This window comes from Eumetopias jubatus, unplaced genomic scaffold (genome assembly GCF_037043125.1).
Source record: "Eumetopias jubatus isolate StellerSeaLion01/CBP00866 unplaced genomic scaffold, mEumJub1_p1.0 scaffold_3, whole genome shotgun sequence".
Classification (NCBI taxonomy): Eukaryota; Metazoa; Chordata; class Mammalia; order Carnivora; family Otariidae; genus Eumetopias; species Eumetopias jubatus.
The window spans coordinates 117,620,286-117,635,730 of record NW_028274809.1 but is presented as its reverse complement, the minus strand read 5'-3'; the positions used below and the strand labels follow the sequence as shown (position 1 = coordinate 117,635,730).

Genomic DNA, 15,445 nt, shown 5'->3' with positions numbered 1-15,445 from the left:
GTGCTTGACTCATTTCACTTAGGATACTGTTTTCAAGGCTTGGGAAGTTTTCAGCACAAGATGGAGAGATGTGGTACTGGGAAGGGGCCTGTGGGGGATGCAAACCAGTGGTGGAGGGGTCATTCTGTCTGAGGCTGTTATGGTCTATGTTGCAGTATTGGGGAGCAAAAGAGAGTGATTTAGTGATACACCCACTGCGGGGGCGGGGGTGGTTAACATGCCCAGGAGCTTTGGGACTTCCTACCTCAGGCAGGACATGGTACAGGGGCAAGAGAAGGACATGTCTGCAGATGGGAAGGGCCTTGGGGGCCACCTAGGAGGATCCGGGGAGGGCACAGCACTCATGATGCAATTCTAGCAGAGTCTGTGGCAACAACACTCAAGTCTCTTGTGCAGAGGTGCATCTCTTAGGAACATCTCTTAGCAAGAGTCATCCGAGTGTAGTTTTTTTTTTTTAAGATTTTATTTATTTATTTGAGAGAGAGAGAGAGTGAGAGAGCATGAGTGGGGGGAGGGGCAGAGGGAGAGCAGACTCCCTGCTGAGCGGGGAGCCCAGCATGGGGCTCCATCCCAGGACCCTGGGATCATGACCTAGGCTAAAGGCAGATGCTTAACTGACCGAGCTACCCAGGCACCCCCAGAATGTAGTCCTTAATCTTAAACTCCAGACACAGGTTTTCTGAATGTTTCAGCTGTGAGTTCTCACCAAGATTTAAGAATCTTCATCAAGGAAGTAAAACGTGACCGTGACCTTTTTCTCCCAATATGCTGGTGGTTGCTTGCCCTGGGAAGGAAGCCAAAGTGGCAGGACCTGTCCTGCTAAATGACCTGTGGGTTGGGGTCAGCTCACACCTCCAGTCCCTGGAGCACAGCGGAGAGCCACTGGCCAGAGGGCTGGAGCCAGGGGACAACCAACGGGCACAATCAGAGCCACACCACAGATGTGGCTGCAGTGAGCCTGGCAGTGCTGGAGCCTTGGGGTCAGAGGCTGGAAACCAAGATTGGAACAAGTTGGGAGGGGTATGGAGGAACAGATAACCCAGGCATCAGCCTGGGGTCCAGGGTGCCAGCAGAGGGAGCATCCATCCATTCACGTATTTGACAGTATTTACTGAGCGCCTGTGGCATGCCAGACCCCATCCCATGCTGGGAAGAGAGCAGTGAATTCAACAGATAATGGCTTTGCTCTCATGGAGTGGAAAGCATGGTCGATTGAGGTAGATATTGTACAAGTAAGAAACCGAATACGTATCAGATGGTCGTAGGTGCTTTAGAGAGGGATTACGTAACTTAAGGGGGAGGGCACAGGGAGTGTTGCTATTTTGTACAGGTTGGTTGGGGAGGCCTCCTGAGATAGATGACATTTGAGTGCACACATAAAGGAGGTGAGGGAATAAGAAATGCCATCTGGATGAAGATCATGCCAAACGGGTAATAGCAAGCACAAAGACCCTGGGGCAGGGAGTGTGGTTTGGTGTTCAGGACTGAAGGGTGCCAAGTGTGGCTGTGGTGGAATGAGCCAGAGGTAGTTGAGGCAGGGACTGGGGGACAATGATCGAGGAGGATATGAGCTCTGGGACAAGGTGGCAGGGGGGCTTGACCACTACTGCCTTATATGCTAAAGACCCTGACTTTTCTTTTGAGTGACATGGATTTTGAGTGACAGGAATTTGCATCTTCAGCCCACCGTTTTATCTTGATTTGGCCCCTGTTTTCTGTAGCTGTGTTTCCCCAAGTCCCTGGCTGCCCTCTGCGGTGCTCTTGCATGTTTGTGCAAGGACACTGGGTCACCGCTTCATTTCAAGGGCAGTCACATACTGAACTCAGAATTGTCAAAACAGGATTTGTATGTGAGTAGTTGGTTCTAGAAAAGCCTAGAAGAGGGGAGAGGAGATGGGGATGGTACTGCCACAGCAGTAGGGGGTCAAGGCGAGGTAGAGGAGGAAGTGGGGGGAGACCGTAAGAAGCATAAAGAGAAAGCTGGTGGAATGGCAACAAGCCTGACTTAGGAAAAGCACTTACTAAGGTCAGTCTGACAGAATCTGGAGGGGGGCTTATCAAACATAGCAAGGTTGATGACTCAGGAGTAAGGAAGAGAAGGCCAAAGGGAAGAAGGCTCTAGAGATAAGCATAGAGACACGTGGCTTTCTGCTAGCTGCAGTAAAAGTGTTATTAATGACACCATCTAATATCCTGTCCTGCCCTGATGTCATGGGTCTGGGTGCTACCGGCTACCCCTCTTCCCCGATTGATGTGCATATCCCGCCATAATTGCACAGGGCCTTTTAGGATGTGCAGGAAATGAGCGGGAATGTGGAAGTTTCCTCATTTAACTTGTGCAGAATGTCTCTGGGCACAGACAGTTGAAAATCCTGCTTTCACTGTTGATAATATAGTTCATTATCATTTAGATGCATAAAGACTCATAGTATGCTAAAAGAACGGTGACAGTTGCCTTCTACATGCCCAAACATACATAGTCATTGTTGTACACACACAACCTAGTGCACACATCAGTGGCTTGTAGGAATATAAACAAAAATGGAGTGCTTCCCTTGAAAGCAATAGTATTCACTGAATGAATTGAAAACCAATATTAAAATATTCATCAGTTGGAAGAATACCTCAATTAACCAGGTAGTTTAATTGACTTTATTTTTTCAGATTTTTATTTAAATTCTAGTTAGTTAACACACAGTGCAATATTGGTTTTATGAGTAGAATTCAGTGATTCAACACTTACAACACCCAGGTGCTCATCATAACAAGTGCCCTCCTTAATACCCATCCCCCATCTAGCCCATTCCCTGCCCACCTCCCTCCATCAACTCTGTTTGTCCTCCATCCTTAAGAGTTTCTTATGGTTTGTTTCTTTCTCCTATTTTTCTTTTTCCCCTTCCCATATGTTCAACTGCTTTCTTTCTTAAATTCCACATATGAGTGAAATCATATGGTATTTGTCTTTCTCTGACTCATTTTGCTTAGCATAATATATACTCTAGCTCCATCCACGTGGTTGCACATGTCAAGATTTCATTCTTTTTGATGGCTGAGTAATAGTCTATTGTATGCATATACCACATCTTCTTTATCCATTCATCAGTCCATGGACATTTGGTCTCTCTCCATAGTTTGATTATTGTTGATAATGCTGCTATAAACGTTGGGGTGCATGTACCCCTTCAAATCTGTATTTTTGTATCCTTTGGGTAACTACCTAGTAGTGCTATTGCTAGATCATAGGGAAGTTCAATTTTTAACATTTTTGAGAAACCTCCATGCTGTTTTCCAGAGTGGCTGCACCAGTTTGCATTCCCACCAACAGCGTAAGAGAGTTCCCCTTTCTCTGCATCCTCGCCAACATCTGTTGTTTCCTGTGTTTTTAATTTTAGCCATTCTGACTGGTGTGAGGTGGTATCTCATTGTGGTTTTGATTTGGATTTCCCTGATGCCGAGTGATGTTGAGCATGTTTTCACGCGTCTGTTGGCCATTTGGATGTCTTCTTGGGAAAAATGTCTATTCATGCCTTCTGCCCATTTCTTAACTGGATTATTTGTTTTTTGGGTGTTGAGTTTGATAAGTTCTATATATTTTGGATACTAACCCTTTATCAGGTATGTCATTTGCAAATGTCTTCTCCCATTCTGTAGGCTGTTTAGTTTTGTCCATAGCTTCCTTTACTGTGCAGAAGCTTTTTATCTTGATCAAGTCCCAATAGTTCATGTTTACTTTTGTTTCCCTTGCCTCTGGTGATGTGTCTAGTAAGAAGTTGCTATAGCTGAGGTCAGAGAAGTTGCTGCCTATGTTATCTTCTAGGATTCTGATGGTTTCCTGTCTCACTTTTAGGTTTTTCATCCATTTCGAATTTCCTTTTGTATATGGTGTAAGAAAATAGTCCAGTTTCATTCTTCTGCATGTTGCTGTCCAGTTTTCCCAGCACCATTTTTGAAGAGAATGCCTTTTTTCCATTGGATATTCTTTCCTGCTTTGTTGAAGATTAGTTGACCGTAAAGATGAAGGTCAATTTCTGGGTTTTCTATTCTGTTCCATTGACCTATGTGTCTGTTTTTGTGCTGGTACCATACTGTCTTGATCACTACAGCTTTACAATATAACTTGGAGTTCAGAATCATGATGTCCCCCTCTTTGCTTTTGTTTTTCAGGATTGCTTTGGCTATTTGGGGCTTTTTAGGATTGTTTGTTCTAGTTCTGTGAAAAATGCTGGTGATAGGGATTGCATTAAATGTACAGATTGCTTTTGGTAGTATAGATATTTTTAAGAAAGATTTTACTTATTTTTCTTAGAGAGAGTGAGAGAGCAAGAGAGAATGAGAGAGCAAGCACAAGCAAGGGAGCAGAGAGAGAGGGACAAGCAGACTCTGTGCTGAGCACAGAGCCCCATGCAGGACCCTGAGCCAAAATCAAGAGCTGGTTGCTTAACTGATGAGCTACCCAGGCGCCCCTGGGTAGTATAGACATTTTAACAATATTTGTTCTTCCAATCCATGAGCATGGAATTTTTTCCCATTTCTTTGTGTCCACTTCAATTTTTTTCATAGGTGTTCTATGGTTTTCAGAGTACCTCTTTTACCTCTTTGGTAGGTTTATTCCTAGGTACTTATGGTTTCTGGTGCAATTGTAAATGGGATTCCTTCCTTGATTTCTTTGTCTCCTGCTGCATTATTGGTGTATAGAAATGCAACAGATTTCCGTACATTGATATTTTATATCCTGTGACTTTGCTGAATTCATGTATTAGTTTTAGCAATTTTTTTTTTTTTTTGGTGGAGTCTTTAGGATTTTCTACATACCATGTTGTCTGTAAATAGTGAAAGTTTGACTTCTTCCTTGCCAGTTTGGATGCCTTTTATTTCTTTGTGTTGTCTGATTGCTGAGCCTAAGACTTCCAGTACTATGTTAAATAGTCATGGTGGGAGGGACCATCCCTGTCTTCTTCCTGACTGTAGGGGAAAAGCTCTCAGTTTTTCCCCATCGAGCATGATATTAGCTGTGGGTCCTTGGTATATGGCCTTTATGATATTGAGGTATGTTCCATCTATCCCTAATTTGTTGAGGGTTTTTATCAAGAATGGCTGCTGTATTTTGTCAAATGCTTTTTCTGCCTCTATTAAGAGGATTATATGGTGCCTGTCCTCTCTTTTATTAATGTGGTTGAGATACTCTATTTAGAAATGTGTGGTGGGTAGAATGCATACGATTCTGATGAGTACTTTCTTAAATTTAAATACTTTAAGCAGAGTTATGGTAATAAGGTGAGGTGAGTTAAGGAGAATGAACTAGAATAGCAAATTTTTTTTTTTTATGGAAGAGAAATCATATCCTTACAGTTTGCCTTTGTGTAAGGGTTGTTTTCTCGATCACCAACATCATCCCAAAGCTTTCTTCATTATGCTTTCTCACTTTGCCTATTTGGTTCCATTCTCAGGTGACATCAAGATGAATAGCACCCCAGCCCATGTCATGTTCCATTCCTTGCCCACCATGGTTCATCACAGGACTTACTTCTGTTTTGCATATTATTTATCTGTGTATTTATTTATTTTCTGCCTCCCCATTATGAAAGTGTGAGCCTCATAGGAGCTGGGTGTTGTTTTGTTTAACTGGTATAATTCTGGTATACTGTGGTGTCTGAACTTTGAATTAATGAATACATAATTATATATATCTCACATATATATAACTTTATTTACATGCTCTTCATATTTTTTCTTCTCTTGGACTTTATGAGAACACAATTTGAATCATTCTGATGGCTAATGTGTATCTAAGGTAAGAAAGTGCTAAAATAAAATGCTTTCTACCTCAGTTTTGACAGTGATGTTGTATATCAAAGTGTTTGGGGACAGACCCTCCCTCATATACACAGTTACAAAGAGCCTCAGAGCACATTCTGTGACTGAGACCCCTGCTTAGCCAGAGGACAGAGAGGGAAGGTTGGTAGAGGTTTTTTTGGAGAGAGATGTTGCCACGTGGACAGGATTAGAGGGATTTACCTGCTTTACACTAAGCCTGATGAACCACACAGGAAACTTGGAACTGGAGTTGAGGCCAATTCAGGCCTGGGGCCCAAGCACTCTGAAGCAGTAGGAGGGAGGTGGCTGTATTGATATTGGTATTGCCCAAGCTTGCTGGGCAAGGGGTATGAGAGAAGTTTCCATAGAACACACCTGAACTAAGTGGAAGAGCAACAGGTTGGGGCTGATTGAGGTAGGGCCAGAGCAACCAGAAATGGGAGGTGATATGGAGCTCCTTAAGGTTGTGGAAGGAGTCATGAGTGATCACTCAGTATAGAAATGCTTTTGCCTCTCTGCTGAGGTCTTCAGTGACAGGACTTTTCAAAGACTGCCACAGGAGAAATGCTGAGCTTAATCACCTGCCGGACTCACAGGGCTCAAAACCCCCCAGCCAAGGAACAACCCATCCTCCTGCCTTTCCTGTGTCCACAGCTTTGGCCTGGGTGCGGTTAAATCACCCAGTTGTAAATCAACTACAAATAGTAGTTACTATTTGGGGGAACAGGGAGAGAAGAGAGACTGCCCACTTCTCCCTCCTGGAAAGCAGGCAGCATCTAACTACAGGACTTAGTGTTGGGTGGTGATGGCAACATCAAGGAGACACCGACCTTTATTTAGCGATTTTGCCTGAAACTTATTCTGTTAGAGAATTGAAACTATATTTTGTAACTTAAAGTGAACTCAGGACCATGATTATGTAAAAATGAGCAGAAAAATCATAGGATTTACCCAAATCCCATCCCCAGGCAAAGAAAGATTACTTGCATGAACTATTTCCCCCTACTATCCTTTTAAAAAATATATCTTGATATGTCACTAATCAGGCTTTAAAAAACTAACTAGTTACATTGTTTTCTAATAATCCTGTAGACACTTTAAAAATAAATTTGCCATGTATATTAGAGCAATGTTGTAGATAGTGTCATAAGCTGATCGGACAGTCACTCAAAAAGCCCTGTTCTCTTGCTAGAACCTTCTATTATGGAGGCTTGGTTTTCCCTGCCTTCCTTGCAGCTCGGGCTGGCCAATGAGCGAGGAATAGAAGTCTGCTGGGAAAATTCTTGTTTTTCTGCTAAAGCAGGTAGAACTGTTTTCTTCCCTTCCCCCCCCTTCCTCTTACATTGAATACAGATATATTAGAGCTGTACAAGCCATTTTCGGACAAGGTGAGAGAGTCCCAAAACATCACTGGGAAGTAGTTCTTGACATTGTCAAAGAATGGCATTCCTCCAGACTTCCTGATGTGTGAGAAAAACAAACCCTTATCAGTTTAGCTACTGCTAGTCAGGTAATCAGTTACTTGTAGCCCAAAGCATTTTGAACAGACCCCAAAACAAAACAAAACCTCGTTGACTGATGTTAGGAGTGGATGAAGATGCCATTGACCTATATGCAGTCATTCATTCAACTCTCAAACATCTTAGCAACATTTATTGAATATTACTCTGCCCTTGGCCCTTCAGGTACAAAGAGGAATGCAAAGGTGCTCCCATTGCAATGAATAAAAATTAGTAATAGTCAATAAGGGTTTATTATTATTATACATATTATTATAAGCTGGTCATGGAGACAGACAGTGGGGTGGCCTCAGAAGAATCTGAGAAGGTTGACCAGGGCTTGGTTGTGATGGGCCTTATACGTCATGCAGAATAACTTGAACTTGACCCTACAGTCATCAGGAAACTCTTGCAGATTCTGCAGCACAGAGGTCAACAAGGGCTAACTAGTTGTCAAACCCTACCGGCAATTTACCTATGTGATACTTGGCACTGCTGATTCTTTCCTTGAAGGTTTTTACTTAATCTCACAGATACCATTTTTTTCTTGGTTTTGTTCCTATTCTAAGTCTTGTCTCCTTCCAAATCATCCTCAGTCCTGCCACCTGAGGAATCTTTATAGTGTAATTATGATCACCTAACCGGATTAAAATCTGAAAGTGGCTCCCATGTAGCTCCAGCTGTAGCATGAAGGAGACTTCATGACCATATTCCCACAAACTGCTATTGGATCATATTTCCTGTACCTTGACATGAATCCTACTCTCTGACCCTGTCATATGGAGCTACTTGTAATTCCTCAGCTTTATTGCTATTTTTTTGACTCCATGATCTTGTAGGTGCTATTTGCTCTCCCTGAGAGATTTTTTCCTTTTTCTGTTTGGCTTATGATTTTTACTCAATTTTTAGGACTTCAGTGTTCTAAAGCATGCCCACAATATCCTCATCTTTTTATTTTCAAGCTAAACAGCCTTGTGCTGACTCATTAAACAAAGGAGTAATGACTTGTCTCTCTTTTGTCTTTACATAACTGGCGAACATTCTCTAGAAGGGACTAATTTATTGTTTCCCTCTGATCAAAGATATGCTATTAGGCACATTCCATTTCATAAAATCATGAAGCGTTATTTCAGGAGAAATTAACTCTCAGCCTTGTGCTACACTTCGAAACTGCAGTCCAAACAGTGAGAATGAACTGGAATAAAGGAAGCCCAATTACTATGTAAGAATTTTTACATTGGATTGGACTGGTGTTTTGGTTGTTACCCTGGATAGGGTTTTCAATTACTAAAATGAGTCATTTGAGGGACTGAATGGGACTGGATAGTTTTTATGATCTAGGAATGATGGGAAAGCTAGGGCCCAAGCCATACTGGTTCTGTCATCCAGGGAAAGGGAAAGAAAGCACCAGGGCAAATTAAAACAGGACTCCTGAGAAGGAATAACATTGTTTTCTGCTTTTATCCTGCTGAGTCTGGCCTGTGCGATAAAATAATTTTATTTTACTCATCTCTACAACTGAAATAGGCTCAAAGGGTGGTCCCATGACTCCCTGTTTTTTACGAAGTCTGGACTCATTCATTCTAAAAGAAGAGACTAAAGTTTTGGCTTCTTGCTGTTCTGCATTTTACAATATGCTCCCACAGAATGAGTTAGGGCTCAGCTACACATTTATTAGAATACATCATTTTTGCAAATTTCTTTCTCATCTTAAATAGTGGTGAAAGTTCAGGAACAAAGATATTTATTGGTCTGTGCACTTTTGAAAAAATTAAAATACCCTTGTAAGTATCAGTAGGGTTGAATAGCCTAAGACATTTCTTCTCAATGGAAAATTAGGCAGTTATTAGAAATTCAATTTATACAGTGATAATAATGTTGAAAAACACTATGTACCCATAGTAATCATATAAAAACCCCTTAAATTAATGGTAATGGATAAAAATGTTTTTGTATTGGGGTGTTAGAATGATGTGTAATGTTTGAGCTTCTATCTACTTTTCTGTATTTTCCAGATATTTTTTCATTCCTTTATTTCTCCCTTTCTTTCGGCCCCACTTCCTTTATTGAATTCCTTCCTTTCTTGCTTCCTTCCTTCCCTCCCTCAGTCCTTCCTTCCCTCATATTTATTGAACATCTGTTCTGTGTTAGGACCTCGTTCAGGCTCTGGGAAGCCATCAGCAAATAAGAGAAGACATCAATTTCAGCTTTGCTTTTGTCAGCAGGTTGGAGAATGGGTTGGGGAGGAGAGAAGTTAGAGGAGGGGCAACAAGTGGGAGGTGATGGTACCAAATCCAGGTCAAAGATGCACATGGACTGCAACAGTTGCTCTAGCCCCCTTTCCTCTCATATAACCTCTTTCTGGATAACTTCATTCTCCTGTTTCATTCAGGCCTTTTCTCAAATGTCAGTTCTTAGAAAGGAATCCTAGGACCATCTTAGCTCTTTTCCTCTCTTACCTTGTCCTGCCCCAACTCCCTTCCCCCACTTTTAAATAGTACTTATCCCTACTTGGCTGACATCATAGGATGTATATATTATTTGTCTATTTGTTTATTGTTGTCTTCCTTCCCTAGAACGCAAGCATGAGATGAGGACTTTGTTTTCACTGTCATTTAGAAATGTGTCCTTTCAGTCTTGTCTGACTGAAAAAGTAAATATTAGTTCATTAACGTTTTCTGGCCTAATCTTATACTGAGTTAGTGTTCTCTAATTGATTGTGCTTGCTTGTTCCAACTGTGGAAAGAGCTGCATGATTTACAGACTTTCCCTTTTAAATATGGTTATGGAAAGGGATGGAATAGCTGTCTGGGTACTCTATTATTGATAACGAGTTCTGAGTAATAGTTTTTGTGCAAGAGGGGGAGAAGTGATAATTGAAAAACAGTAATTAACATCGTTTTTGGTGCCAACGCTAAAATTTAATTCTATTCCAGGTATTTAAGCAAGAAGCACCCAAGTTTACTTGTTCAGGACATAGCCTTTGAATTGTCTTAATAGATGTTGCCCCTCCCCCCCCTTTTCGATGTATCTCATCTATACCTATGAGAAATAAGCCAGAGGAAAAGACTGATATTTTCTGAAGCTTCATTCAGCTACGTGCACTTTCAAATTCCAAGGCAACGTTAGTTACTTTTGGGTGATTCCATCAACTTTAAGACTCTGGTCTCTGATTTCAAGGAGCTTGCAGCTGTGATGGGAAAACACTTAGGCTACCAACAATAAAAGGTAATGTTGCCAAAATAAGTTACATATATTTTAACATGTCATAGGATATGTTCATGTATATCATCATCTATTACTTTCTTATTGGCACTCCATCCTCTAGCCAACTGAACCACTGATCTTACTTTTGTGCCTTAGAAAGAAACGGGAAACCGTGAAAGACACTTGCGTTCTGCAATCACCACGTTTCCCGCTGTGCCTAAGAGGCCACCATAAATCTTACTTGGAGATGCTTCCAGAGGTTGAAAGTCTTTAGAGGCGAAGGAGACGTAGGCCCTAGGAACGTCTAGTTCTGCATTTCTCGGTACTGTTGAACTCCACCAGGGAAAATACACGTCTTCCCTCAATGTGTGTTCCGCATATACAATACAATTAAGTGTTTCAGGTCGTCCCGGCCCCGGCGTGGTTGCCCACGCGGGCGGCGCGGGGCGGGGCCTGCAGGCTGGGCGGGGCGCCCACGCCGCTAACGGTCCCGGCGGGCGGGCGCGTGCCCGCGGGCGGCGCCTCCAGGGGCCCTGCCGGCCGGGAGCGCGCTGCCGTTGCCGGCGCTCGCCCCGCCCCCGCCGCCGCGGCTTCCTCTCGCATTTCCAGCTCGGCTCGTGCCGCTGCTCCCGGGGCTGCTGCTGAGCCCGGCCGGGGCGGCGCCCGCCTGCGCCATGAGGGTCCCGCGCTCCGGGCCCGCGCCGGGCCTCTCTGTGCGGCGGCGGCGGCGGCCGTGAGTAGGCGCGACGCGCTGGGGCGGACGCGGGCCGGCGCTTGGCGAGGACGCTCGCGATGGGGGACAGGTAAACCCTGCCGGGGCCGGGCCGAGCCCAGGGCCGCGAGCCTCCCCGCCCCCGGGACCCCGGGCTGGAGGGCCCCCACGTGGCCCCTGCTGAAGGTCCTTTTGCCTTTTGCACAGGTGGCTCCGGGTGACCGTCCTCCCCGGCTGCGTGGGCTGCAGGACCGTGGCCGTTCAGGCGTCCTGGACCGTTCGCGACATCAAGGAGCGCATCTTGGCCGAGACGGGCTTCCCGGTGTCGGAGCAGCGGCTGTGGCTCGGCGACAGGGAGGTATGGCCCGTCGATCCCTTCTCTTTAGTAGGACGCTGGGCCCGCCTCTGTGCTCGGGGTTGTAGCGCATTCACTAGCTATCAGTAGGCTCGCTGAGAGTGAAACTGAACCGGTTTTATTCTTACGTCCTGGAAGGTAGATGCTCAGTTAATGGTCACCCTGGAAATAATGCTTTGTAAGTAACATGAACAAAATCACACGGGTATGTTCTCATCATCAAATTTTATTTGATTTACCATTTCAACATTTGTGTCACCCTGCCCCCTGCCCGCCCTTTTGTCTGAATCTTCACTTCCTGAAATTAAGATAGTTTTTCGGTGGGCATTGTAGTCAGAGGGTTTTTGTTGTGGTTTACTTGTTTTGAAGTGACTTAACCATTACTCACGTTTTTCCCAATTGTGTTGGACATTAAGCTGGAATAATTTTCACCTTTAATGTCTTAGAATTTTCCCCTCAGTTTTGAATAATAGAAATTTAGGGCTGAAAGTATCTTCAGACTATGTTATAGAGGCTGTTATTTTGAGGAATACATTCTCATTAAAACTTCTGAGCTGCAAATGAATGAGATCAAAACTTTGGAAGATAGCAGTATTTCATATTGTCATATATATCCCTTAAGGTGAGTGAAAAAACTAAATTTTCTCAAAGGAGGAGTTAAATTTTTACCGAGAAATAACTTATTCTTTGATCCTAGAAATTTATTCACTTTTTATGAGATAAAAGATCATTTCCAGGATTTAAAAGAGGTAAAAATGTTAAACAAATATATAAGGAATACTGAGCCATACAGAATAACATTTCAAGTGTTGGATTTGTACCCAATACAAACACTGGTGAAGTACTTGATACCTGTGATTTTTAATCCCTCAGTGTAATCTTGACCTGTGTACCTGGGTCCGTACCATGGTCTCTTGACCACTTAGACACAGATTTCCAGTTGAACTGCTCTTACGTTCCTCCACAACTCAGCCCTCCTTACCAGCTCCCCGAAGTGTTTGGTGGCATGCAGACAGTGGCTTGATTGAGGACATTGGACAGAATTGAGGAGCAAAGCTTGTCATTCTTACCTCTTTTTCTGGGCCCATCTCTGTCTCTTCCTTCCTGTGTATACTCTTCTGGTTCTATACCCCCTTCTTTGGTTACTCCTCTGGGTCTGCTTTGTCATTTTGTCCCTTACATGTGGTCCTACCAAGAGGCTCAGTTGTGGCCCAGTCTTGCCATTAGAAGTGTTTTTGGAGGTATCTGTGCAAAGCATTGATATTGGAAGGTGAATATGGCTGTGGGGCATAGAGTGTTTCAGATTGAGTGGATGGGTGGGTGGGGGTCTGGTTAGGAAACTTGTGCTGTCCTGAGCTAGGGAGGTTCTAGACTATGTCTGTAGAGGTGAAACTGAAAGGAAAGGATGTACAGGAGACTCTGTAAAAGTAGAATTTTGGCAGTTTGGTACCAAATGGGTGTGCATGTGTCTATGCTTGTGTGCATGTGTGCAGTGTAATGGGGTAGATGTAGAATAAGATGGAAGGTCTTGCCAAGGATATTCACAAGCCTTGAGTCAGACCTAGAAATAATGGAATTCTGAATATGTCAGGGTAGGCAGGAAACAAAAGCTGTTGAGGACTCCTTGTCACTCGGTGGTTTTGGTTGGTACTGAGCATAGTAAGCAGTAGACACTCACCCTGTCCTCCTTCTTTCTGGGTCTGCCATCCTCTTTCTCGTTACCTCTCTTGTTTCCCTGGCCTGAAAATGGAATTTTTAAGTTCTTCACTTTACCTCCTGTCTCATGAAGAGACTGAAGCTATTCATTATAACTGTGCATCTTCCTGATCCTTTTTCCTCTTGTACAAAATGTGGTCGAGCCTCAAATCAGGAGGTTTGAATTATTACTTAACTTTCCTGTCTCTTAATTGATCAAAAAATGTCCTTTCTGTCAACTCTTGAATCTCAGAACCTCTTTGTGTCCTTGACCACTGAACAAAGGAAGAAGTGCTGGGAGAGCCAATGGTAATTAATATTGTATTGTTTGTGTAGTAATTTGGAAAGAGTTACTGTTTCATAGTAAATGAAAATGAGCATCTCTGAGGTTTTTGAGGGAGGTTGAGGCTGGCATGGACAGAGATCCAGATGTTCAAATCATTTTACAATCACTCTGTTTTAAAATATATGTATAAAGACTGAAATGGGCAACTTTTAAGATTTCATTGCTTCTGGAGATGAATAGGACTAGTGTCACTTTGCTCGGTTGGAGTGATTTGGGGTCTAGGAAGAAGAGAGGCCCAAGCAAAATCCCTTAATCTTGGCAGACTCAGGAGGCGAAAGCTGATAGCACTGCTGAGGTCAGTTATCTGTGCTGCTTGATTTCTCTTTGGGAGAATCACTTGCCTGTAGATAGGTCACTGATTACAGTCCACCAAAAGCCTTCACAGTCAGACTCACATAGCCGGTTACATCTGTTTTTTACTAACATGATTCTACTCCGTGTCTTCTTCCTTTTCAAGTCTTCTTTAAGACCTGCTGACTTCTTCCTGCATTAAAAGTTTCCTTCCTTCCTCCCGTCTGCCTTTCTTTCTTCAGATGTACCTTAGCTATTACTAAATTGGACCAGTAATCCTTGGCTTATGCATGGCTCTCTTTCAGTAATTAATCAGTTAGTTAATTAACTAACAATGGAATGAACAACCAAGATGACATCCTCCAACTGAAGAATGGGAGCACTGTTGATAGTTTATATTTACCTCTGCTTCTCCTCCCCAGCCTGTGTTCCTCTCTTTTTTCCTTTACCCCTTCGTGTTTATTATTTTGTTGCCTGTTTTTGTAGTTGTTTTAATAGTTTTATCATGTGTGTGTATGTATGTGTGTATATAATGTACACCTGTGTACGTATATATCTATATATGTGTATGTGGATGTCTATAAACATATGACCTGAATGATAGACTGTTTACTTTTAGTTGTTAATGAATTTTATAAGAAGCTTGTTATTCCATATGTAGTAACCTGGAATTAGCTTTTTTCACTCAGTATTATGTTATGAATATTCACTCTTAAGTTATGTGCAGTTTAGTTAATCCATTTTTCTTTGCTATATGATACTCCACTGTATTCATATGTCATGGAATTGGGTTGTTTCTGAACTTTTTGTGGTTTACAGCACAAAATAATTACTGTTTTTAATCCATATCTTCTGTGCAGGGAGTTTTTTCAGGCTTGCTTTAAGATTCAGTGGGAATATGTATATGAAAGTGCTTTATAAGCTGGGAACTGTCACAGTGTGCTCAGATATGTATTTTAGAAATGGGGACTAGAATGATGATACACAGAAAGTAAGGAGACCAGAAAAGTGATTATTATAAAAATCCAAGAAATATTGGGAGTCTGAGCAATTGGAAATGGGAGAACAAGTTAGGTCTGAGAAAGATTGAGGATGGACTTGCTGGAACCTGGAGGGTAACTGGATATGTAGTTTGCAGAGAGAGAGAACTTCTCCCCATGTTTCCCTTTAAAGTGAATAGGTAGAAGGTACCACTGTTAATTGAGATACAAAGTAAAAATGAGTAATAAGGGTTTGGAAGGAAATCCAGTGAGGTCACTTTTGACAGGTTGAGCTTTAGGAACCTTGAAAGATATCAGTGTGGGATGGGTGCTAGACAGTTGGAAATACTGAATTTTTGATATGGTAAATTACGTCATTCACACCCTGTTGAGGAGTGTAAGTTACGAAGGTGATTCTTCACGTGAGCTTTTGAGTAATGTTTTGCAGACCCAATGGGTCTGTGGGAGGTCATTCCATAGTAGCACTTGAGTGGACTGCTGGGGAGAAGGTTGATCTGGCTTTGGCTTCTGAGCAGTACACTTTGG

General features: G+C 42.8%; 1 protein-coding gene across 1 annotated transcript in view; it reads left to right on the top strand.

Annotated features, from left to right (window-relative positions):
* The first annotated feature begins 11,272 nt into the window (after positions 1–11,272).
* SACS (sacsin molecular chaperone) overlaps positions 11,273–15,445 on the top strand; it is a 46,431-nt gene continuing 42,258 nt past the window's right edge. Inside the window, exons 1-2 of the mRNA XM_028104917.2 lie at positions 11,273–11,323; positions 11,440–11,590. Coding sequence (XP_027960718.2) covers positions 11,313–11,323; positions 11,440–11,590 — 162 coding nt within the window. The 5' untranslated portion in view covers positions 11,273–11,312. The remainder of the gene's footprint in view (positions 11,324–11,439; positions 11,591–15,445) is intronic.